The following is a 25,286-nucleotide window of genomic DNA, read 5'->3' as shown; positions in this document are numbered from 1 at the left end:
GACTTGTTTGCAAGGGTGTGTCATAGACTCAGATGTCCTGACTCCCAGTCCTGTACACTAAGCTCTGCTGTAGGCTGTCTCTCAGTCATAACGCGGGGTTTTCATGTATGTATTTGTCTCCTCAGTAGAAGTGAAGTGCCCAAGGTCAGGACCACCATGCTCTGTGTCTTCTGTGTCCCCGAGGTTGTCAGTTCAGTTCAGTTGCTCAGTCCTGTCCTACTCTCTGTGACCCGTAGACCTCAGCACACTAGGCCTCCTTGTCCATCACCACCTCCTGGACTTTACTCAAACTCATGTCCGTTGAGTCAGTGATGCCATCTAACCATCTCATCCTCTGTCATCCCCTTCTTCTCCTGCCCTCAGTCTTTCCCAGCATAAGGGTCTTTTCCAATGTTCTTCGCATCAAATGGCCAAGACATTGGAATTTCAGCTTCAGCGTCAATCCTTCCAATGAATATTCAGGACTGATTTCCTTTAGGATGGACTGGTTGGATCTCCTTGCAGTCCAAGGGACTCTCAAGAGTCTTCTCTAACACCACAGTTCAAAATAATCAATTCTTCAGCTCTCAGCTTTCTTCATAGTCCAGCTCTCACATCCATACATGACTACTGGAAAAATCATAGCTTTGACTAGATGGACCTTTGTTGGCAAGGTAATGTCTCTGCTTTTTAATATGCTGTCTATGTTGGTCATAACTTTTCTTCCAAGGAATAAGCATCTTTTAATTTCATGGCTGCAGTCACCATCTGCGGTGATTTTGGAGCCCCCCAAAATAAAGTCTGTCACTGTTTCCACTGTTTCCCCATCTATTTGCCATGTAGTGATGGGACCAGATGCCACGAATTAGTTTTCTGAATGTTGAGTTTTAAGCCAACTTTTTCACTCCTCTTTCACTTTCATCAAGAGGCTCTTTAGTTCCTCTTCGCTTTCTGCCATAAGGGTGGTGTCATCTGCATATCTGAGGATACCTCTCTCGCCAATCTAGATTCCAGCTTGTGCTTCTTCCAGCCCAGCGTTTCTCATGATGTACTCTGCATATAAGTTAAATAAGCAGGGTGACAGTACACAGCCTTGATGTACAGCCGAGGTTGTCAGCAGAGAGGTTTGTCAGGTTGTTGGACACGTAGAAGGGGGTATGTGTGTGTTTGTGTAGTTTATATATCATTTTAAAGTATTACATATATATATAATATAATTGTGTTCTTAGAACCAATGGTTAGAGCTCTTCTCCCAAAAACAGGAGCCATACAAGTTACTGTACAGTCACTCCCATTGTTAAATAACAGTAGGGAGTTATGATTAAATATTTTAATCCCATAAATTTTATTATTTTAGGAATGAAAACTTCAAGGTAACTTGTCCAAGATGCCAAACTAATGGGCAGCACTGTCAGGATTTGGCACCAGGCTCCCCTGACCACAAAACCCACTTTGTTCTCTGCAGCTTTGCACCTCTTTTCGCCTTGCTAGGGAAGATGGCAATGGATAAAAGTGGGGAGAGCCTAGTGTTAAGAGAAACTGGTTTTTATCTGTAGGAGACGGCCCCTCTTCTACAGAATTTCAGTTCGCACACTCGATAGGATCCTCTCAGGGACAAAGATGACCCCAACCTTTTCCTGTTCTATTTCTCTTTGCATTTGAGGCAGCAGCTAATTGAACACAGTTTCTCTCCTTAACAGATGATAGGGTCTAGCGAATTTTCCTTTTCAAGGATAATAATTAATAGTGACTAATATTCATTTATTGCTTAGGGGATAAAAACAACTCAGGTAGCAGGAGCCTTTAAAAAACAAAAACTACCCTCTCCCTTTACCTGCAAGTTACCCTGGAGTGTGAGCCTAGTTCACTCCTTTATTATATAAAACTTAAGCAGGAAAGCTCCTCCAGGAAGCTGATTTAGGTTTTCTGTCATTTCCCTGACTGTGAAATTTAAATTTCACCAGTACAGTTTGCTTTTCTTAAAATTATAGTACCTTTCCTAAGGAGAATGGGGCCACTGGCATTCTCACAGAAGACACCCAGAGACACAGACACACAGAGATACAAATCCTCTTAGAAACACACACACAAACCTGTGCATACATGGACACCATGGCCCACACAGCTGCAGCGTGGGACCTAGGGGTAGGCAGGTTTGCGGGGTCAGGTAATGTTGATAAGGGCTTTGGGAAAACGCTTTGAGATTAGAAAAGCACCGGGCCAGCTCGTCAAGCAGGTCAGATTTTTACCAGTTGAGAAAGAAATTTCTTACTGGGCAGCACCACATGATGTAATGGATACTGTCCTCAATGGTTTTTTTGCATCAAACAGTTCTGAGTGCCTATGAATTTTGTATTTCTTTCTTAAAAACGGCCTTTAGTAAAAGTCAGATTCATGGCATTAAAGCACGGCTTGGTGAGCAGGAAAGATGAGCGGTTCCAGTGTATACGAAGCCATCGGGCCCTACTCAATATCCAGGGAAAATCTGAGGGGTAGGTTTATGGCTCTTTGAGTTACTCTTGCAAACCAGGAGCCAAGCGCTTTGACAGAGAGGGAGGTCGCATTTGTAAGCCAGGGTCTTGAGTGTCGGTGTCCATGTTGCTGGTTAAGGGCAGAGCATATACGTTTTGGAATTTCCACATATGTCAGAGCTGGGGCTGGTTTATATTGTCTCTCAAAAGTCAAGAAATGAATCCATGTGCTGGCATAAGTGAAGGGTTATGTGATATCTGCTAGGAATGAAAAAGCCAAAATGAAAAGAAATGAATACTCTGATTAGCCCCAATTTCTGTGCTCAGCTTTTTACCCCCATTTGTTTGGATCTGTCAACCCACAGCAGATTTTTATCCCAAATCCAATAAATTTGATAACGTCCTAGGAGAAAGATTTTACATTTTTTGATTTTTTTCTTTGATGCTCGCTTCAAAAAAGGTAAGCCCCAAACCTTCTGATTATGTAACTGTTTGAGCTGTGAGTCAGCTAAGAACTATGAAGCAGGAGAGGTAATAAAATTCAACCAGGTCAGCTCTGCCTCACTGCTCGAAGGTGAATCACCTGTCTTTGTTTAGAGTGCAGATCTTTATGGAGGCTGAACTTAGGTTCATGAGAGTCCATTGACAGGATTCTTTCTGTTGGGAGACTTGTTTTTACATTCTGATCATTTTATTAGGAGAAAGAAGCAAATATAAAGACATAAATGAGTTCTGAGTAGAGACCCTCTGCTTAGAAGCTACTGGGCTTTCTGTTAAGTAGGGAAGAAAACTAAATGATAATGTCAGAGACCTACCTCTGAAGCTTTGGACTAAATCTCTGTTCCTATTTTTGTAAGAGCTCCTGTAGTTCTTATTCTGTAATTCTTAGGATTTTCTTTTTATATATACTTTTTAAAATTAATCAATTGGGCTGCACTGGGTCTTCGTTTCTGCACACGGGCTTTCTCTAGTTGTGACAAGCCGGGCCTGCTCTCCAGCTGCAGTGCACGGGCTTCTCACTGCGGTGGCTTCTCCTGTTGCAGAGCGCGGGCTCCAGGGGGTGTGGGCCTACTAGTTGAAGCACGTGGGCTCAGATGTTGTGGGGCGTGGGCTTAATGGCTCCACAGCTCGTGACATCTTAGTTCCTGGACCAGGGATCGAACCCGTTGCCCCTGCAATGACAGGTGGATTCTTAACCACTGGACCACCAGAGAAGTCCCCTCAGAGCTTTCTGAATTAGGGTCTGGGGTATAGGAAACCTTTACTCGGTCCATAAGGAAACAGTAATGCTAGGTGAATACCTGCTCCTTTATTTATCCAGTATGTATGTATTACCTCCTGCGTACCTTGCTTCGTTAATGAGCACTTCTGTTGGGAATGGGACAGTGGAGGAAGGAAGATGCCTCAGAGGTATCTCTGAGCCTTGCCATCGAGGGACTTTCACAAGTTAGAGAAACAGCCTGGCACGTGTTCCCAAAACAGGCAAAAATATAAACAAGTGAAAGAACCTAATATACAGAATAGCTGAAAGGATTTAGAGAATTAAGAGTATTTCAGGGAGTTCCCTGGTGGCATGGTGGTTAGAATTCTGTGCTTTCACTTCCATGGCCTCAGTTCAGTCCCCAGTGAGGGAATTGAGATCCCACGAGCCCAAAAAAAAAGTGTTTCAGTTCTGATCTAGGGAGTCCCTTGAAAGAGTACTGCGTTATTAAAGCAATTGAGTCAGTTATTAAAGGAATTAATAGATGAGAAAAGACTTAATAGCAATGTGATGTTTGGGGGGTTTCCAGTTTTAAAATGGTAGATCAAGCATGCTGTTATTTTCCCTTCTTCACCAGATTTTCACTTAATGAAATGACAGGAAGAACAGAAGGGAATAAATTCTTCAAAGATGGGAGGTGTTACAAAGTTCCAGATGTGGGGGGCCCCTGGTCAAGTATTGATGGGTGAATGCTGTGGAGGACGTCCCCGCTCAGAGCACATGCAGGAGCCATGTCTGCAGCAGAGGCGGAAGTACTTCCCCCTGGTGGTGGCCCCCGCAGCCCTGGAGAGGGGCCGGGGCTGGAGGTGGCAGGTCGGGGACCATCTGCAGAGCAGCTGCGTGATCTGGCAGCTCCAGGCTGAAGTCAGACAGTAATTCTAAAGATGCGGAGCAGCTTGTTCTGGAAGAGGGTCTAGGCTCCAGTTGGGCAGGCTGACATCCACCAGAAGGGGGCACAGGCTTCTTTGCCTTTCCCTGCCCAAACCCCTTAAAGGGGAGAGAGGGGCAGCCCCTTGTGTATGCAGAGTCCCAGGTCAGGCCTCCCATTCAGGGGTGAGGCTTGCTGGAGCAAGTGACTTAACTCAGCAGCAGGGAGCCTCACCAGCCCCTGTGTTATCAGCCTCCTTCACGCTAAATATTAATCGGCCGCCAGAGATCGGCAGACCATGAGGAGAAGCAGTAGAGCAGCAGGAAGAAGAGGACTGACTGACCAGGACAGCTGTCCTCAGAAAAAGCAGTTCAAGGCAAAGAAGCCATAAAGATTTCAAATTAATGTCCTCATATCCAAGATGATCAATACCATGTCTGCAAAACAAGAAATGTGTAATCAGGAAAAAGACATAGTCAGAAAACAAAAAGAATGAATGAAAATTTAAAACATGGTTGCTCTCATTCATCAAAAATTTTGAGCAGAGAAAGGAATAGGGGAGATATATAAGATCTAAGCTGATCGACTTTAGGATGTGGGTAGCAGTTGCTTAATGTTGATGAATAAAGAACTAGAGGCAAGAATGTATTTGGAGTGAGAGAGGTATCTGTCAAGAGCAGATCTTTCTGGCAAGTGGGATTTGGTGCAAGTAGGGATGGCTTGTATGTTTCATTTGAAGCCCTTCTATGTTAAAAAAAAAGTATTTTCATTTGCTGTGATCACTTTTAATAAGTTTGTTAACTCTGCCTTGTCATCTTATAAGTATGTAATTTTTTTAAAAAAAATTGTTTATTTGGCAGCGTCAGGTCTCAGTTGTGGCATGCGGGGCTCCTCAGGGTGGCGCCCATTTTCTCTCTACTTGTGGTCTTCACGCTCCAGAGCACTTGGCCTCTGTTAGTTTGAGGCACGCAGGCTTAGCTGCTCCACGGCATGTGGGATCCTAGTTCCTGGACCAGGGATTGAACTCACATCCCCTGCATTGACAGGCAGATTCTTAACCACTGAACCACCAGGGAAGTCCCTGTAATGTTTTTGTTTCTTTCTTTTTTTTTTTTTTAAAGCTAGAATGTCACAAACTTGCATAATCTTTGTTTTGATGATGCTAATGATGTGATTAGAGGTTCTGAGAACAGGGAGATACAATTCACATCATGTCTGCAGATAACTCCATCTACACCAAAACCAATAGTTTCAGGGGGGTGTTTTTCTTTGAACCAATATCTTGAAAAAATCCGTGCTAAAGTCAGCCCTGTGTGTATAGATGGGATGAATATGGGTAGCAAGTAAAAGCTGGATTAAGTGTGCAAATGAGCTCCCTGGAGTAACGCCCAGGGTTTCAGTACTGTCCTTCCTGGAACAGGCTCCGAGCCTGTGGCGAGGCCTGGATAGAAGCTATTCTGGAGAGTCGTTCCCCGAGTGGGGCAGTGGCTCCCAGGCTGGGCTCCCAGGGGCATGCACATTTGTGGAAGCAATGATTGACCTCATGTGCTGTTTTCAGTTGTCCTGAATTTGGGGATTATGGCAACTCACTGTGGAAGTAACTGATTGTTTCCTGCTAAAACCTTCATGAGCATTTTGCCAAGTTTAATGTTAAAATGAGGAGATGAGTCATTTGAAATAATGCAGTTTGTCCGGTAGATAAAAATTTTTCAATACCTGGAATCCATGGGGAAAAGCTAATAATAAGACTCATAGCCATGAATCTCAGTGTTCTGACGCGCACCCAGACTTTTCTTCTAGTACTCAGATCCAGCACTCAATTTCTAACTCTCAATTCAAGCAAACAAAGCTAGAGGTAGGGAACTGGAGATGGAGCTGGGAGAATTTGAGGAAGTCTGTCTTGTGATTAATACTATAATTTTCTACATGGAAGGCAAAAAGGGTACTTATTTTTCTTCTCTTTTTTTTAACTGTTCATTTTGTATTGCAGGATAGCTGATTAACAATGTTGTGATAGTTTCAGATGAATATCAGATAGATTTATGCATTCTCCCCAGACTCACATCCCATCCAGGCTGCCACATAACACTGAGCAGAGTGACACTTTGGTTATCCATTTTAAATATAGCAGTGTGCACATGTCCTTTCCAGACTCCCTAAACGATCCATTCCCCTCAAAAAAAGCGTACTTATTTTTCTAATGCAAACTGTGAAGAGTCAAGGTGTATAAAATCTTGGCTGATGAGACTGTGTAGTAGACAGGATGTGAGAGCGTTTTGGGGCTGAGGGCTGCTAATGAACTGCTGTTGGTCATACCTGATCCTTGTCCTGCATGGATGATACAGTTTATATGTTGGAAGTTTCTTGCATGTCATAAATACCTGATAGATGCTTTCTTTAAAGTGGACATATGGATATATGTTATAAACTCAAGTTGAATTTTACTACTAAAAATAGGTACTTTGAGCCTCTAAAATCTTGTTTGCCATTTTTTTTTCCTGTCCTGTAATGTAATTTGTTCTAACTCTGAAAGCTGGAAAAGCAAGGATTATAAAAATTAGATGGCTTTGATGTGGCCTCAAGTGTTGTTAAACGATGAGAATAGTAGGCCTTTGTATTATGAGAACTGCACTGGTTGCAAGGGACATAAACCCAACGTGAACGAACGTAAGAAAAAGGGGAACAAGTGGTTCCCTGGTTTAGGGAGTCAGAACCCAGGGCTCTAGTCAGGAACTCCACAGAAGTCTTTGTCCCCCAGCCTTCCTGAGCCTCTTTGGGTGTTGGCTCCATCTTTGACGACTGCCTTCCTTCTCCAGATTGAACTGTGCCTGCCCATATCTCTGGGCTCATAGCTTAACAGACCTAGGACCTAGGAGGAAAGAGATTATTCATTTTCCTGCCCACTCCTGCCAGAAATTAGTCCTTTTTTTTTAAAGGAAGGAGCCTTTATGCAGAGTATAAAGAGAAACACTGGGCTGGAGGAAGCACAAGCTGGAATCAAGATTGCCGGGAGAAATATCAATAACCTCAGATATGCAGATGACACCATCCTTATGGCAGAAAGTGAAGAAGAGCTAAAGAGCCTCTTGATGAAAGTGAAAGTGATGAAAGTGAAAGAAGAGAGTGAAAAAGTTGGCTCAGCATTCAGAAAACTAAGATCATGACATCTGGTCCCATCACTTCATGGGAAATAGATGGGGAAACAGTGGCAGACTTTATTTTGGGGGCTCCAAAATCACTGCAGATGGTGATTGCAGCCATGAAAATAAAAGATGCTTATTCCTTGGAAGGAAAGTTATGACCAACCTAGTCAGCATATTAAAAAGCAGAGACATTACTTTGCCAACAAAGATCTGTCTAGTCAAGGCTATGGTTTTTCCAGTGGTCATGTATGGATGTGAGAGTTGGACTATAAAAAAAGCTGAGCGCCGAAGAATTGATGCTTTTAAACTGTGGTGTTGGAGAAGACTCTTGAGAGACCCTTGGACTGCATGGAGATCCAACCAGTCCATCCTAAAGGAGATCAGTCCTGGGTGTTCATTGGAAGGACTGATGTTGAAGCTGGAACTCCAGTACTTTGGCCACCCGATGCGAAGAGCTGACTTATTGGAAAAGACCCTGATGCTGAGAAAGATTGAGGGCAGGAGAAGGGGACGACAGAGGATGAGATAAGGTTGGATGGCATCACTGCCTCAACGGACATGAGTTTGAGTAAACTCCAGGAGTTGTTGATGGACAGGGAGACCTAGCATGCTGCTGTTCATGGGGTCGCAAAGAGTCTGGCACAACTGAGCGACTGAACTGAACTGAGTCCCACATTGGCCTTGCTAGGTCGCGTGTCCATATCTGGACCAATTCCTGCAGTAAAAGGACTAGGACACCATAGCCCAGCCTGACTCTCTGCTTACTCTTGTGGTTTGGGCGTCAGTACTGGTTATCAGCAAAAAGGTGCTGGGCAGTAAATGTCCACTTCAGCAGTGGTACAGGTATATATGCCTTTTACGTTTGTGTGTGTGTGTAATTTATATGGTTTTTCTTCAACCATTGTGAGAATGAGTTGCAGATATCATGCCTTTTTATCCCTAAATGCTCCAGTGTATCTTTTTAAGAGTTATGCCATTTTCATAACCATTTGTTTAGTTATTGCTTTTGTTTCCGTACAGTCTGTGGAAAGACACGCTTTAAATCATGCAAATATCCTGTGTCTCTTCAGGTTGTTCTCCCCCAGATTTAGCATTCCTTGATGGTTCTGGACTATACTTATCTTGATTGCAGTGGTTACAAAATGATTTTCCAACTCCACCACTCTGTCTACATTTACTGTTTGGATTGTATAATAAGCAGGAGCTTTCCTTTCCCCCTCATTTATTCATTATTTGTCTGTCTGTCTATCATTGGTACGGATTCTTACCATTTTCAATGGCTTATAATTCATTACTGACCTTAATTACTTTCGTGCTCACATGGCCCCAGTTTTGACCAAGGAGAGTTCTTCCAGCTGACTCCTGTGCCCTTTTGACGTGCTGCCTTCGCTTTTTTGGGCATTCCCTTTACTTTACGACACAGAATGTTTCAGGCTGATATTACAACTTCCTTCTCTTGGAACCAGCCATTTTTGTGCGGAACTTTGGAATTCGAAACCAAAATCTGAGAGTTGTGTGTGCAGATTGAGTTTGGAGTGTCTTTGCTTGTTGGCTTTCTCAGTTGTCAAAGCTAGGGGGAAATACACAAGACAAACACGTGTACATACCTGTGCGTGCACATGGATACACATCTACATGCACACACAGTATACTCGTAATGCACATGCACACGTTGGTATGCATGTGTTCATACATATACTTACCTTAGAAAGCATGTGTCACACGGAGGCCTCCAGTTTAGAGGCCTCCCACAATCTCTTCCTTGCCTTACATTTCGTGTTTATGTCTTCCTGGTGAGAACCACAGCTCCTCACATCAACACATTTACTAATTTGTTTAATCCTATTACCACAGCTAAAATGGCTTCAGAACTGCTTCCCTTATACGCCTACCAAAGAGAGTTCACCTTTTGTTTGCTGTTTTCCTCACTTCTCCCCAAAACTGAAAGTATATAGTCGGATACTGTGTTTATAAATTAATGAGATTTTTTTTTCCATCTGTTGAGTCTGGTTGTGTTTTTCATTTGAAAAACACCTAGATTTATTTATTTCAACTTGTTTTCATCTTTCATTAAAAAAATTTTTTTGTGTATGTAACATGCTTCCAAAACGCAAATCTGTATAAAAAGATACTTACCCCTTGCTTTATTTGGTTTATCCTCTTTGTGTCTCTTTTTGTAAAATAAGTAGATATATGCAAGGTTTCTTATTTTCTCTTTATTCTTTCATAAAAAGTAGCATGTTAGTATATTCTTGCACTTTTTTTTCTGTTAACAATATATCTTAGAAATCATTCCATGGTGGTTAATAGAATTCTTTCTTAATTGTTTTTACAGCTGCATAGTTCTCCTTTCTATGTATCCTCATTTATTCATCACTTATGTTTGGACATTTAGGTTGTTTTTTGTTATTTTTAAATTATCAAACAATGTTGAATAACCACATGCATATGTGTTTCATACTGATGGAGGTGTATCTTTAGAATATATTCCTATAAATGGAATTGTTAGATCAAAGGGTACATACATAGGTAATTTTGTCACATATTATTTGACTACTATGTTTGAAGAACCTAGAACCCAAAGGAGAAAACAGTACATTCATGGTCCAAATCCATCTGTAACAAAGTGGGGGTTAAAATGTCTTCATTTGATAAAACTCTCAAGTGTAAGTTTTTTAAAACTCATTTCGAAGATGGGGAAAACACATTTTACCTAGTCTTCCTAGAGGATGAATTCAGGTGGTATTTTCTTGATATCCTATTTGAAAGTCCCATTTATAAGCTCACAAGGAATCTTTTCTTCCTGATACTTGTCTTTATCAAAAGAGCTCCAGCAAAAAGTTTTGAAAATCAAAATTGATTCTTCTGTCAAAGGTAATATTCAGAATATCACTATGAAGATTTCTCGATAGAGTATCTTCTTGCTGCTGCTGCTAAGTTGCTTCAGTCGTGTCCAACTCTGTGCGACCCCAGAGACGGCAGCCCACCAGGCTTCCCCATCCCTGGGATTCTCCAGGCAAGAACACTGGAGTGGGTTGCCATTTCCTTCTCCAATGCATGAAAGTGAAAAGTGAAAGTGAAGTCGCTCAGTCGTGCCCGACTCTTAGCGACCCCATGGACTGCAGCCCACCAGGCTCCTCAGTCCATGGGATTTTCCAGGCAAGAGTACTGAGTAGGGGTGCCATTGCCTTCTCCAATAGGTAAGCAAGTATCACTAGACTTGTTCCTGTTTTACTCATGTATATTTAAGAAGTTGTTCCCTCCACCCCACCCCACACCCAACTTCTGGCTAGGAAACCCATGGTGCCCCAGGCTTGACTTTGGAGGGGCCTCACTACAGCTCCTCCTTGTCATCATTTAATGTGTTTCTGAAAACATGGAAGGCAAATATATACACGTCTTATAGTAAGGTTGAGTATTTTGAGGAGGTTCTATTCCTTAATTCTGTCTTAAGCTTAATTTAGTTTTGAGCAGGATATTTTCACAATGAAGCACATGTTTCTAGCCCATCCATATAATGAATATTTAAAATGGAGATTAAACATATATAGATAAAGTTTTCCAAAATGAAATTATGTTTCGTAGAAAGATAAGATTGATTTCAAATGTTGGAAGGATTTAAGATTTTACAGAAGATTAAATGGGATTCCAAGCATGTGATTATTATGGTGACTATATTTATATTACTATTTCTAAATGTGTGTCCAAAAAATGAAGCACATACCTTCTTCTGTTGAGACAATCATCTATGGAGTTAGGAATTTTTCTTTTTCTTTTTTTGGTATATCTGAGTTATTGGAGTGTTTTGTAACCAATTCTTTTGCTGATTATTTTGAAATTCCAAGAAGATTAAGAGAAATTTGAAGTTTTTGCATTTGTTGAAAGGGAGACTGGGGATTTAAAAAGAAAAAAGGAGGCAGGAAACATGATACAGTGTAAACAGTGAGGGGATTGTGAGTCAGCTGAGCTGAGCACCGGCTTCTGCTTGGCTGCTGGCTTTGGGGCCTTTGTGCTTCTTAAACCTGTTTGTACATCTGGAACATGAGGCTCACCTGCCCTGGCTCCCTCGCAGAATTGCTGTTGCTACAGTTAAACGAGACAGGAAACACTTAAGTGCTTTGTAGAATATAAATTGTAATTTTCTATGTAATTTTCTTAGTGAGAGCCACGTTACATGAGATAAATATTCCAGTGAAAATTGGACGGACATCTTTTTAAAAACTCTTTTCACTGGAGTCTTCTGTCCTGAAACTGGTAGGAAGTGGTCTTTCTCCCCTGATCCCCACCCCCAGCCCCCGAGTTTCATTTCCTAAGTTTGGGTCAAAACAAGTTCATAAAGAACTTTGCTGATAGGTAGGCAAGCCAGTCTTCAGCCTACGGAATCTAGGGTAAGACTGGGTTTTTGCCCACCTGGTGAGTGACCCACGTGCGAAAGGGTGAAGGGTGTTGGGAGAAGCAGACTGACCCCACGGGTGCCTCCCACTGGGTCTTCCGTCCCTGTCCCTGTCTTCCCCCACACCTTGCAGTGACTCACCGGATGGGAAGTACCAGTAACTGTGGCTCTTTCCTCATCTCCACCTTCTGCCAAGACTTACTGGTTCTGCTTCTGTCGGATCTTTCACATCATTTATACCCTTGCGTTTTCTCTGATCACATGTCGCTTGAGTCTTCTTTCTCCCTTGCCCAGTCTTGCCATTGTGCCCTTTTCATGCAGCATGAGTCTAAGCTCTCCAGCCTCACGTACCCCGGGATCTTTCCAGCTGCATCAGCTTAGTGCTGCTTTTCACCTGTCCCGTCATCCAGCCGCACAGACTGTCTTTTAGCACTCTTCCGTTCCCCAAGAACGTCATGGTGACTATGCGCCTGCCTGGTTTAAATACTTTCTCTTCCATTTACTAGCGTGTTACCCTGGAAATCTTAACCTCACTGTTTTTCTTGATAAAATTAGGATACTAATGCTATCTGCCTTAAATGGTTGCTTTGAGGAATAAAGGAGATAATCCATGTAAAAGTTTAGAGAACTGTGTCTGCATGTAGTAGGTGTTACATACAAATTAGCTGCAATTATTATTATTATTGTCTTCTGTCAAAATTCTGTATCTTTGCTCAAGTGTGTTTTTCCCAAATCTCCCCAGTTGTATGCATCCATTAGTGCATCCATCTATCCAATGAACATTTTATCGAATCCTTGGTATGCTTTAGGCATAACACTACTACTCGCTGTGAAGAATACAGAACTTAAGCGCATACTGCCCTCTGGGAACTTAGTGTCTGATGGGAGAGCACAGAGAAGTGTAAACTGTTCATCCATTCAGCACATGTTGATCAAGTCACAGCAGAGGATCCAAGGTCCTGTTTAGTTCTGAGCCTGGTGTCACTCTGGTGAAAGATCAAAGTTTGAATGCCTTAGGCAAAGCACAGTTGAGGTGCTTGAAGGAAAGTAAAAGTTGCTCAGTCGTGTCCGACTCCTTGGGACTCCATGGACTATACAGTCCATGGACTTCTGACCGGAATACTAGAGCGGGTAGCCTTTCCCTTCTCTAGAGGATCTTCCCAGCCCAGGGATTGAACCCAGATCTCCTGCATTGCAGGTGGATTCTTTACCAGCTGAGCCACAAAGGAAGCCGTTGTGGTGCTTGGGAGTGTAGAAAAGGGATTTTATCAGCCAGGAGGGGCCAAAAAGGCTTATTGGAGATGCTGCCGTCTTAGCAGGGCCTTGCACAGTGAATTTTGCCCATCTCCACCTCTCTCAAGGAGCATCCATCTCCTGCCGTGGGCGATGGCTCTGGGTGGTCAGAATTTTATCCATGTGACCTCCTCAAGGGCTGTGGCAGTGTTGTCTTCAGTTTTGAACGTTTATTTGAAAGTGGGGTTTTTTGGGGGGTGGGGAGATGTTTGTATCATTTTACTTCGTATCACATTAATCCTATCTATAGTAGTCATGATAGGGGTGTAAAAAAAAAGTGAATTTTACATCAACCCATGTAGATGTTTCTTCCCTTTTTCCTGCAAATTTCTGACAGGAAACTCTTGCTGCTTTCCCATTAAAGCCTCTCCTGGCCCCAGAATTACAGGATGTACCCTCGTAACTTGAATCATATGAGAAATCTTAGCTTAAGAACTGCCCAACAGTTTTAATTCTGAATTTCTCCTTGTAGCAAGGAGCAAGGACCAACCCCAGTGGAGAAAAAGAAGAAAGGAAAAAGGAAAAGTGAAACCGCAGTGGAGAGTTTAGAGCTGGACCAGGGCCTGCCGAACCCATCCCTGCGGAGCCCCGAGGAGTCCACTGAGTCTGCAGACAGCCAGGTACCACTGTGCCGGGAGCCCGAGCGGGCACTGCGGCTGCGGGGTGGGGTCTCGCTGACGCTCATCCTGGTACTCCTCTCTCCCTGTCTCCAGCCCGCTTCCCTCGCACCCAGACCTAGGCTGGGCTTTCCCTATGTTAGTGGGTGACCACAAGGCTCTTTATCTAGCATCCTGGTCCTTAGACTAACAATCTCCCAGCGGTTTAGCAGTGTTGGCTTCCTTCCAGGAGAGTCGCATGGTATCAGGCTGCAGTGAGAGGGAACGTGGAGAGGGGAAGTGTGATCCAAAGTAGATGAGGCTCCGAGGGCCTCTCTCGCCTTGTAGGTGATGCGTTGATGGCTCGGGGTGCTAATAAGCCAGTCTGCATGAGGACACGTTCATAATCCCAGATGCTGGGAAAGCCAGGGATGGATTTCTTTTGCCAAGATGGGAAGGAAAATTTGGGGAGATGAGTGGCCCACCCAAATGAGATTTCTGAAGATGCACCAAAATGGGCGTGAGACATTGGTAGGAGTTTTCTCCCTTGAGTTGAGGCAGCGTCTCTTGGACTTGAATTCTGATATTTCAAAGTGCTGTTTCCTCTGACAACCGCAGCAGTTTATCTGGGCTCTGCTCCCACAAGGGGCCATTTAGGATAAGATCAACTTACTATACCTTAAGTCCTGTGATCTTCACTGTAGGAAAGTGTCGGCTCCTAACATCACAGTGGTGAATAAGTTGTGACGTCTGGGGAGTCAGATCCGAGACCCCCTTTCACTGCCTATATACTTGGGTTAGTGACTCCCAAGTATCCTGACTGGCAGAGGAGCAAGTACGTCCGGTCCATGAGGGTCAGCAGGTAGTTCGATGTTTCTGGGATGGTAATCTGCACGTGGGATTGAGGGAGAGCTTTTTATGTGAAATCTCTCCTGTAAAATTAAATGTAATTGAGGTGATGCAGTAAAGAAACAACACAGAGAGAGGCCCAGGAGGCATCTTTTAGATAATAAGGGCGGGGGGGGGTGGGGGCTAGGGTGGGGGTGAGGTGTGGCTTTTCGTTTTGTTTTGTAGGGTTTAAGTGTTGAAGACTCAGCTGGCTGAGTGGATAGTTCCCGGAAGTGTTTCTGCTGCTTGGATGTGATGGGTAGAGATGAACCGTGTGTTTTTCTGCTTGAGGAAAGCCACTGGGTTGCTTTGCTGTAGGATGTTATCTCTCTTAAAGGTCATAAGCTATTTAATTATAGTCAAGTCCTTACATGGTGAGTCACGAATCTCGTTTTGTCACACTCAAGACGTCAGCTTGAATTTCAAAGGGTGGTGTTAGGAGATTCTCAAAGTAAGTCCGAATAAAATTGGTATTATTTAGTTGTTTGGAAGTACATGAAAAATCTGGTGAACTTGGAAAATTGAAAATAAACAAAAAAAAACCTGTTAAATCATTGTCATAAACCTGGAGCTTCAGGCTATGCTTGGAGATGATGAAGTTACTTCCCATCCCTGTTTCACTGCAATGGAAACCAATTCCAGAAAGGAGGGGGAAAACACAGGTAGAGATAATAAAACACATCTCCCTGGATCCTGAGACTACACCTCCTACTCTGTGGATCCAGGAAGGTGGCTCCCTCTCCTTACCTGGGCCCCGTTTTGAGTGAATTTAGCTCTGAAAAGAGTTGTGCTCAGGGCAGATCCTTCTGGGAAAGTCGGAGAGTGTGAGCGAGTGTAGTAAGGCGAGGGTGTCCTTGTGCGTGCTTTTCCCTCCGACTCACTGAGCGTCTCTGGCGGGTGTGTTTGTCCTGCAGAAACGACGTTCAGGACGGCAAGTGAAGCGCAGAAAATACAACGAAGACCTGGACTTCAAGGTGGTGGACGATGACGGGGAGACCATTGCCGTGCTTGGGGCCGGCCGGACGTCCGCCCTCTCAGCTTCGACCCTGGCCTGGCAGGCGGAGGTACGGCCTTTAGGCTGGACTGCTGGCCTCCACCGGACAGTCACTTCGACTTTCTGATGGAGTTGTACTGTGGCTCTTTTTCAAAGCATAAGCTCGATCACTTTAACTGCAGGTTCTGTCCTTCAGGTGGCTTCCTGCTGAACTGAAAGTTCAGGCTCTTTGTCTGGGCCTCGCAGGTCCCTCTGTCATCATACTCTCCTGAATTCACCTAAGTTCATTTTCCAGATACACGACTTTGTGCCATCTCTCTCATTATTCTCCAGCCAAAAGACTTGACTCTTTTAAAGCCATGTATCAGCCATTCTTTCCCACCTGCTGCCCTTGGCCTGCGTGGTCCCTTTTGGTTGGAATGCTCTTTGCCACATGCTTCACTTGAATCTTATTTAAAGTAGACTCTTGCCCCTTGTCCTAATGATTCTTTTTTTTTTCCCAATTAATTATTATGTATCTGACTGCACTGGGTCTTTAGTTGTGGCACACAGGATCTTTAGTTGAAGCCTGTGGGAGCTAGTTCTCTGACCAGGAATCGGACCCTGGGCCTTCTGTGTTGGAAGGACAGGGTCTTAACTACTGGACCACCAGGGAAATCCTCTGATGATTCTTTATTTCACTCCTGTTTGTTTATTTCATAGCACTTATTACAATTTATAATTGTGCTCTGATTTCATTTTATTTGTCTCTCCCATTAGAATGTAGAAGTCTGATATGGAGTAAATAGCTACTCAATGAACGGAATCGCGTAAAGCAGTCATTACAGTTGGGACTGGGGTTACAAATGTGTATGGAGAGCCCACAGCAGGGCCAGGTCCTAGGACACAAGGATGAGTATCACGGCTTGGTCCCTGCCTCCAGGGAGTTTAATCTGGGAGAAGGAGCGTATGGCTACACTGGTATTGTGAGTTAAGTGCGGTCTTGGAAGTGTGTGCTGGATATGGTGACTGGAGGAGGAATGGACAGGAAAGGGAGGTCAGGGTTTTAGGGGAGGCGTTTCCGACCTGAACCACAGCCCCATAGCCTGCTGAGTACCAGAGGTTGTGATATGACAGTTTAATGAGCTAGGTCAGACGTTGGGGTGTGATTTGAGGAGTGATGGGAGATGATCCTGGGGTAGTAGGGAGAGCCACATTATGCAAGGCCTTGGCTCTCAGCTAAAGTATTTGGCCTTCCTCCTGAAGGTTGTACAAGGGGCCTGGGGCAGTCAGAGACGCACGATGCCCATCTGTGCAGTTTAGGAATTTCCACTGGCAACAGTGTCAGGGAAGACGAGGATAGCATTTAGTCGTGGTACCCCCAGATGCTACCAGGGAAGAGGGGGTGGGAATACATGTTGAAAAGGAGGAGGTCTGAGCCAAGGAGTTTGCAGAGCAGAAAGCAGAAGCAAAAGAAGCAGCAGGCTGTGCATGTGGGATGCGCCTGATGGCCGGCAGCTCATTCTGGGACACAGGCTGTCTGTTGTTATGGAGTCCCTGTTGCTGACTTGGCAGGATTCACGTTCTGCCTGTGCAGCTACAGCACAAATGCCTGTCCTTCCTCCTGGACTCCAGTGTGGCTCCTGGAGCCGAGGATGCTTTTATCCGTGCCATCCACCTTGACTCCCACATCAAGCTTTTTCATGTAATTTCTCACAGCCTTTTGCTCTGTGTCTGCATAGAAAGTAGCTAGGAGCAGGGGCCCTTGTGCCTATGTTAACAATCAGGAAATAAGCACAGAACAATCCAGGTCATAGCATTACATCGCAGCAGTGGATCAGTGATGAGCGTGTAAGAACTGATTTCGTGTCTCTCTCTGGGTCAGGGTTATCCAGCTAATGAATAGAACACCTAATAGGAATAATAATTTGAAGTAGTACAAGCAAGTAGTTAAAAGTAGTCCTTGCAAAACTTCTTTGACGTGATAGGATTACATTGCTTTACAGTGGGTCTCCTGGGACTGCCCTGTGGTCCAGTAGCTAAGACTTGACGCTCCCAGTGCAGGGGTGCAGGTTCCATCCCTGGTCACGGAACTAAATCCCGCGTGTCACAGCTAGAAAGCCCACATTTTACAATGAAAATCGAAGATCTCGTGTGCTGCAACTAAGACCCAGTGTGGTCAAATGAATATTTACAGTGGGTTTCCCTTCCTTGGCGATTTTATGGTTGCTTTGGTAGTTAAAGCACTCTAAGGGGTTTTATTTACTCCTAGTAGCCATTCAGCCCAGGTCACTAACTGTATTTCGGTTGTTGTTCTGACTTCTACCTGGTACCTAAAGGGCAGTAGTTTTTATCTTCACAAGGCTCTTTTTATCCTCATGAAGGGTACATTCAAGAAAGAGTTTATATGTGGTGAAACATAAGCTAGAATCTGAATCTGCATTAATTACACTTCAAAGATTGTGACTAAATTTAAAAAAGAAAGCGGCCCCAAATGTGGTTTTGGTGTTGATGTTCAGAAAAGGTAGCCATGTGGCTCTGGCCTTCACACCACAGGACAGACCCGACCACCTGCCGGGGACTGAGCGACTGACCTGAGTCGGTGCTCCATGGAGCCCTCTATTCGTGTCTATTTTACATAGTGGGGTCTCTGGGGAGGTCTGAACAAAGATTTCCCAGACTAACACAAAGCCCAAAAGTCAGGGATCTCATCTAGGATTCCAGGCAATCCTCAGAGTGTCCAGGGGCCCAGAAACCAGTAGAAGAAGATTAGACTTTTCTGCCATCCTTCTCCCAAGGCCCTTTGGAAGGGTGTCCGCCTGCTTGCAGACGGGCAGAGAAGGGTGTGCAGTCAGCACCAAAAAGGCCCCGCTGCTCCCTTCCTGCTTTCTTCGTGGTGTCTTATCGGCATGCTTAGCCCACTATGTGGCTCCTGTCCCAACCCCAAATCGCAGCCTCAGCAGTGCTTGCCTAGTGGTGAGTTGCTGCAAATGTCTTTACGCATGATTCATTCTAGCTCGGGCCTGGCAGATCAGCATAGACGCCTGCTTTGGAGTCTAGAGGACAGTCCCCTGGCTGGGCAATGGGGAATATGTTCCCATCCTCACTGTGACTCCCTGCTTTCTTATTCTTTGTCAAATCGATGGCAGTGCTTGGTACAGAGACTTGCCCGGTTATGGCCCATTTACAGCATATAGATTCTTACAAGGCGGTCTCAGTTTTTGCCTCCTGCAATTGGTGTGGTTTGTGTGATTTTTGCCACTGAGACAGAAGGACTTGAATTTGAATGAGGCATCATCTCCCAGTGCTCTCTTGTGCCCGCTCTTGCGTCTTTGCAGACAGTACCCTCTGCTTTTTCTGGTCTTTGCCTGCTCCTGGCAGGTGAGCGCAGTGGTTCCCTCGCCCGGGAAACTCCCTGCTTCCCCTCAAGCTGGAGGTAAGTGCCCCTCCTCTGTCTCCCATGGCACTCCAGTACGGTTAACTCTGTCACTGTCCTTTAAACACCTGCCAGTTTTTGTTTGCCTTTGTCGAAGCCATGAACCATGTTAGGGTAGGGCTTGTAATCTTTTTCTTTTTTTTTTTTTTAACTTATCTCTCCAGCATGAAAAGGCTTCAATAAAGTAAACTGTACATTAAGCCCCAGGAACTATTTAGAGAAAACTATGGCACGTCCCTCCTCTATTTTGTGGTGTATTCATTATGCCTAATGTCCCCAGAACCCACCCAACACTTGTTCACAGCCCGTAACTGCACTGATGGGTCAGCGCCCCTACCATATTGCTCTGAATATCACTCCTGATTGTTCCCGCCATCACACTGTAAACTTTTGCAAAAACAAGTGTCACTTTTTAGTTGATCATAATTTTCACTTAACATAGGTAGTACTTGACATTGGGTAGTAAGTAACATAAAGACATGCATTCAGTTGTACTTATCATCTGGAAAATTTTGAAAGAGATGGGAACACCAGACCACCTGATGTGCCTCTTGAGAAACCTATATGCAGGTCAGGAAGCAACAGTTAGAACTGGACATGGAACAACAGACTGGTTCCAAATAGGAAAAGGAATACATCAAGGCTGTATATTGTCACCCTGCTTATTAAACTTCTATGCAGAGTACATCATGAGAAACGCTGGGCTGGAAGAAGCACAAGCTGGAATCAAGATTGCCGGGAGAAATATCAATAACCTCAGATATGCAGATGACACCACCCTTATGGCAGAAAGTGAAGAGGAACTAAAAAGCCTCTTGATGAAAGTGAAAGAGGAGAGTGAAAAAGTTGGCTTAAAGCTCAACATTCAGAAAACAAAGATCATGGCATTTGGTCCCATCACTTCATGGGAAATAGATGGGGAAACAGTGGAAACAGTGTCAGACTTTATTTTTCTGGGCTCCAAAATCACTGCAGATGGTGACTGCAGCCATGAAATTAAAAGATGCTTACTCCTTGGAAGAAAAGTTATGACCAACCTAAATAGCATATTCAAAAGCAGAGACATTACTTTGCCAGCAAAGGTCCATCTAGTCTAGTCAAGGCTATGGTTTTTCCAATAGTCATGTATGGATGCGAGAGTTGGACTGTGAAGAAAGCTGAGTGCCGAAGAATTGATGCTTTTGACCTGTGGTGTTGGAGAAGACTCTTGAGAGTCCCTTGGACTGCAAGGAGATCCAACCGGTCCATTCTAAAGGAGATCAGCCCTGGGATTTCTTTGGAAGGAATGATGCTAAAGCTGAAACTCCAGTACTTTGGCCACCTGATGCGAAGAGTTGACTCATTGGAAAAGACTCTGATGCTGGGAGGGATTGGGGGCAGGAGGAGAAGGGGACAACAGAGGATGAGATGGCTGGATGGCATCACCGACTCGATGGACATGAGTCTGGGTGAACTCCGGGAGTTGGTGATGGACAGGGAGGCCTGGCGTACTGCGATTCATGGGGTCGCAAAGAGTCGGATACGACTGAGCGACTGAACTGAACTGAATGAATAAATATGCTTAAAACATTGTAGAAACAGGTACGATTCTTAACTCCTGGATTAGAAAGATGAGAATGAGGTGTTTTTCTTTCTTTCTCAAGCTCTTGTTTCCTCCACTTCTTTGTACTGGCCTGTTTTCCTGCTGGCATTTGCCTTCTTCTCACTCCAGCCCTGACTGCCATGGGCAGGCCCGGGGCAGAGTGACTGCAGCTCTGCACCAGCCCGGGTGATTCAGGACTTAGGCTGCCATCCCACTCGGCCCAGGAGGATGGTTTTCATTCTTTCCATTTCTTCGTCGGCCACAGCACCATTTCCCACCCCGGGTCTTTCCTCCGAGTGTCTCCTGTCTTTGTTTCCTCTTGGCTGCTCCTGGCCACCAGTCCTGCTGAGGCTTTTAGTGTTCAGACAGCTGCGGTTTGCACCTTTGTCATTCCCTGCCCCAGGCCTCTGTCCCTCGCACTCCATTCCTAGGTTCATTTCCCCATTTTCTCATTTTCCCAGGGCAGTTTTTGGCTTTTTCAGTGTCCCACTCAAGAATCTAAGGTGATTTTGCCTGTTAACTCCTGTTTTAGATCAAAATTCCTGCCTGATTTTCTTCTAAGGAATGTGGCCACATTCTGTTCTCATTTATCCCCACTCCCCATTCTGTGAAATGTTTTTTTCTATTAAGACTGTGTTCCTTGGTATCCCAATAGGCATCCTGCTTCCGCTATACTGATCCTTTCATCACATGGGCACGTTTCAGCTTTCTTTCCTGTTTGCAGTCCTCTTATGAGCCAGCATCCTTTAATGCCCAACTGAAAGAAAACACACTATTTGAAAGTCAAGCTGTTCATGCTTTCTGCTCTCTTGCTGGACTTAGGGTTACTGCTGCACTGATTAGGATTTACCCCAGGCACATTTCTCAGAAAAATATGTTTTATTTTGCTTCCACTGAGAGCTAAGCCCCTGAGACTGGGCACCTTGTTTAATGTGACTTCGGACCTTCCATGGCACTTGGTAAATACTTAATGTTTTGAAAAGTGAGTTGTGTCTCACTAGAGGCTCTCCTTATTCAAGCTGAATAGAGTGAATCAGGTGGTTGGTTGAGGTTGGGAGTGATGTGAGTTGAAAATTTTTTCCCTAAGGGAAAAAATTAATTTCATGAGTTTCTGACATGAAATTGAATGAATTAAAATGGTCTTCTTTGAAGGATAATTTGAGAAAATTCCAAGAAGTTGGGAACAGATGGCTGTTATGGAAGTGTGTTCGGCAAGCAGATTTAGTTTATATCTGTGTGTATCTGTATACACTGAGTGTTTATACACACATGATCATGCTTATGCACGGTCTCTGTTTAGGAAAAAGAAATCCTGATTTTCCAGTCTTCTTCCTACTTTGATGTGTATTTTTGGTAACTCTAGCCTCTTTTTTCCCTTTTATTAGGATAGAGTAAAAAAAAAATCTGTTGTCAGATTTTGATGATAACTATTGATTTTTTTTTAAATTCTAGTGTTATCCCCTGTTCTTTAGTGCCAAAAAGCAAACTGAACTTTTATTTCAAATTCCTTAATTTTTACTTAAAAATTTTTCTATAACAAAGAATGCTTTAAGCCCTCCATCCTTTTAACCCTCAGAGTAAAGTTCTGAGCCTTCTTCATCCACATGTTAATGTTTCTGTGGATTGGGTCCTGGTTAAAAACTGAAGAGAAATCAACATTTTTCTATCAGAAGCCATCTTTTTCTGCTCTTCATGGTAGGTAAGAATAAGAGACTATTTGAAGGGACGTCCAGTGGTTAAGAATCCACCTGCCAACGCAGGGAACATGGATTTGATCCCTGGTCTGGGAATTAAAATCCCACATGCCATCGGGCAACTAAGCCCATGGGCCACAGTTTCTGAGCCCACTCTCTCTAGAGCACATACTCTGTAACAAGAGAAGCCCCTGCAACGAGAAGCTCTCACACCACAACCAGAGAGTAGCCCCTGGTCACTGCAGCTAGAAAAAGCCCATGCATTGCAACTAAGACCCAGTGAAGCCCCCCTCCCCAAATATATAGTCGAATAAAGAAAATTCTTTTAAAGAGAGAGAGCCTATTTGAAGTCACCTGCTGGTGAGGAGAGACCATGGTTCTCTCAGCATGGGTGCACTCGTGTGAAGGCTTGCTTGTTAGTCTGGTTCGTTCAGACTTGGAAGTAGGTAGGAAAGGTAGTTGGCAGTGATGAAAGTCTAAGGCTAATAGACATCTAGCTTGTTTCCGAAGCCTCTTCTGATTTGGCCAACTGCTCTGGCTCTGTGTGCCCGTAGCATTTGCTCTATACTGCTGTTCCCATGTTGCATTGTAAAATCTCTTAACATTACTTATTCAGAAATATTTATTGAGCGCCTACTACTATTGGGCACCAAGGTCTGTTCTGAGCGCTGGAGATAACATCAGGGAACAAAAGAGCCGGAAGTCCCTGCCCTTGTGGAGGGAGCCTGTTGCATGCACACAGCCCATCTCCTCCTCCAGATGTTTGCCAGGTTTTCAGCCTACGTGGGGTGTCAGGCCAAAGGGCTAAGCTCAGAACTTCCAAAGGGTAGAAATAACTTGGGAGAGGCTGGTTATCAACCTGGAAAGAGTAAAATTGTGTAGTGTGTACATGGTGGTAAGTGCTATGGAAAAAAAAAACATCAGAATAGGAGTGTTACGCAATTCAGGAATGAAAGTTGCAATTTTAGATAGGGTGATCAGTGTTGGCTTCACAAAGGTAATATATGATCCAAGAACTAAAGGAAGTAAAGGAGTGAGGGAGTCATGTAGGAAGAAGAGGATTTCAGGCAGACGGAATAGCAGAGTCCTGAAGGTGGAAACGTGCCTGGTGTGTATGAGGGACAGACAAGGAGACCTGAAAGGTGACAGAGGAGGTGAGAGGCTGGGGACGCATTCCGTGGGCTTCTGAAGACCTTTGGGAGACTTTAGGTTTTACTCCCAAGTTGAAAGAAAAGCAGTTTAAGCAAAAGGATGACTTAAATGAAGGGGCCATTCTGATAGTTGTGTTGAGAATAGACCAGTAGGACAGGCTGGGTAACAAAGTGATTACTTAAGAGATGACTGGGAATAATCTGGGTGAGAGATGAAGGTGGTTTAGACCAGGGTAGAAGCAGTGGAGGTGGTGAGAAATGGCTGGGTTCTGAACATACTTCAAAGGTAAACTCAACAGGATCTCTTGGCTGATGAGATAGGGTGTGTGGCACAAAAAGAGAGGAGTTGGGAATTACAGGATTTTGAGACTGAACATCCAGAGGGATAGAGTTCTTTTTAATTCAATTGTAAGAAAACTGTAGTTTGAAGGGGTAGGGTTGGTGGCTTGGCTGAGAGACTAAGAGTTTGGTTTGTGGACATCTGAAGTGTGAAATATTTCTGAAATAGTCAGGTGCTGATGACAAATAACAGTTGGATAAAGGAGTCTGTAATTATGGGGTTCTAAGCTGGATTAAATAACTATGGCAGTCCGGACAACATGCACACATGCGAGTTACGGTGCTTCAGTCACGTCTGACTCATTGCGACCATATGGACAGTAGTCCATCAGGCTCCTCTGTCGTGGGATTCTCTAGGCAAGAACACTGGAGGGGATTGCCATGCCTTCCTCCAGGAGATCTTTCTGACCCAGGGATAGAACCTGCATCTGTTGCATCTCCTACATTGACAGGCGGCTTCTTTATCACTAGCACCACCTGGGGAGCCCAGGATAAATAAATATGGCAGGCAAGACACATATAGCCAGTGTTTAAAACCATGAGACTGGATGGGATCACCTAGAGAATGAATATAGATAGAAAAGAAAGCCCCACAACTAGGCCCTAGGGAACTGCAGAAATAAGAGTTAGCATTGGAGGATTCTATTTTCAGGTAAGAAATAGTTGGGCATGGCAGGCCAATACTCGCTGCAAGGGGGAAGAAAAAGGTAACTTGCAAAGAACATATTTTTAAAGACATCAGATAGCTGTGGAAGCAGTAAGAATGAGATGCACTAAAATTCCAGACGGAGAAGAGCTCTTCCCTAGATGAGCTGACCGTTGCTGACTGTTTTCTTCTCTGGAAGCATTCTGTAATTCCGGGCAGGGGCTGAGTATCAGGCTGGGCCCAAACAGAGACCTGCTCTGGGTTGACGAGAAACATCTGACCCTGCTGGTGATTGATTATGCAGGGCTGATGAAATGATTGGGAACTAGGGGAATCCCCAAAGCAAGGAGCCTTCCACAGGTGACATTTGCTGAGTTCTGGGGTAGTACAAGAAGTGGGTGGCCGAACCAGAAGGCAAATTGAAATCTCACAGTCTTGCATTATTTAGGAGATAAAATCTCACTGAAAGGATGGATCTACTGCAAAACAAAACTGAATCTCCCTTAAGAGAGATTGTTAACCTGCTTGGGATTGGAAAACTCAAGGCTGAGGAGTAAAAAGACCTGCCGAGTT

At 44.2% G+C, this 25,286-nt stretch overlaps 1 protein-coding gene across 10 annotated transcripts in view; it reads left to right on the top strand.

Moving 5' to 3' along the window:
• CHD6 (chromodomain helicase DNA binding protein 6) overlaps window positions 1–25,286 on the top strand; it is a 201,299-nt gene that overhangs the window by 73,947 nt on the left and 102,066 nt on the right. For all 10 annotated transcript variants that reach the window (XM_061437616.1, XM_061437610.1, XM_061437613.1 and 7 more), the window contains 2 exons: window positions 13,881–14,028; window positions 15,807–15,956. In XM_061437616.1, the coding sequence (XP_061293600.1) occupies window positions 13,881–14,028; window positions 15,807–15,956 (298 nt within the window). The remainder of the gene's footprint in view (window positions 1–13,880; window positions 14,029–15,806; window positions 15,957–25,286) is intronic.

This window comes from Bos javanicus, chromosome 13 (assembly GCF_032452875.1).
Source record: "Bos javanicus breed banteng chromosome 13, ARS-OSU_banteng_1.0, whole genome shotgun sequence".
NCBI classification, from domain to species: Eukaryota; Metazoa; Chordata; class Mammalia; order Artiodactyla; family Bovidae; genus Bos; species Bos javanicus.
Note: the sequence above shows the minus strand (reverse complement) of the source record. Positions and strands in the feature narration are given on the sequence as shown.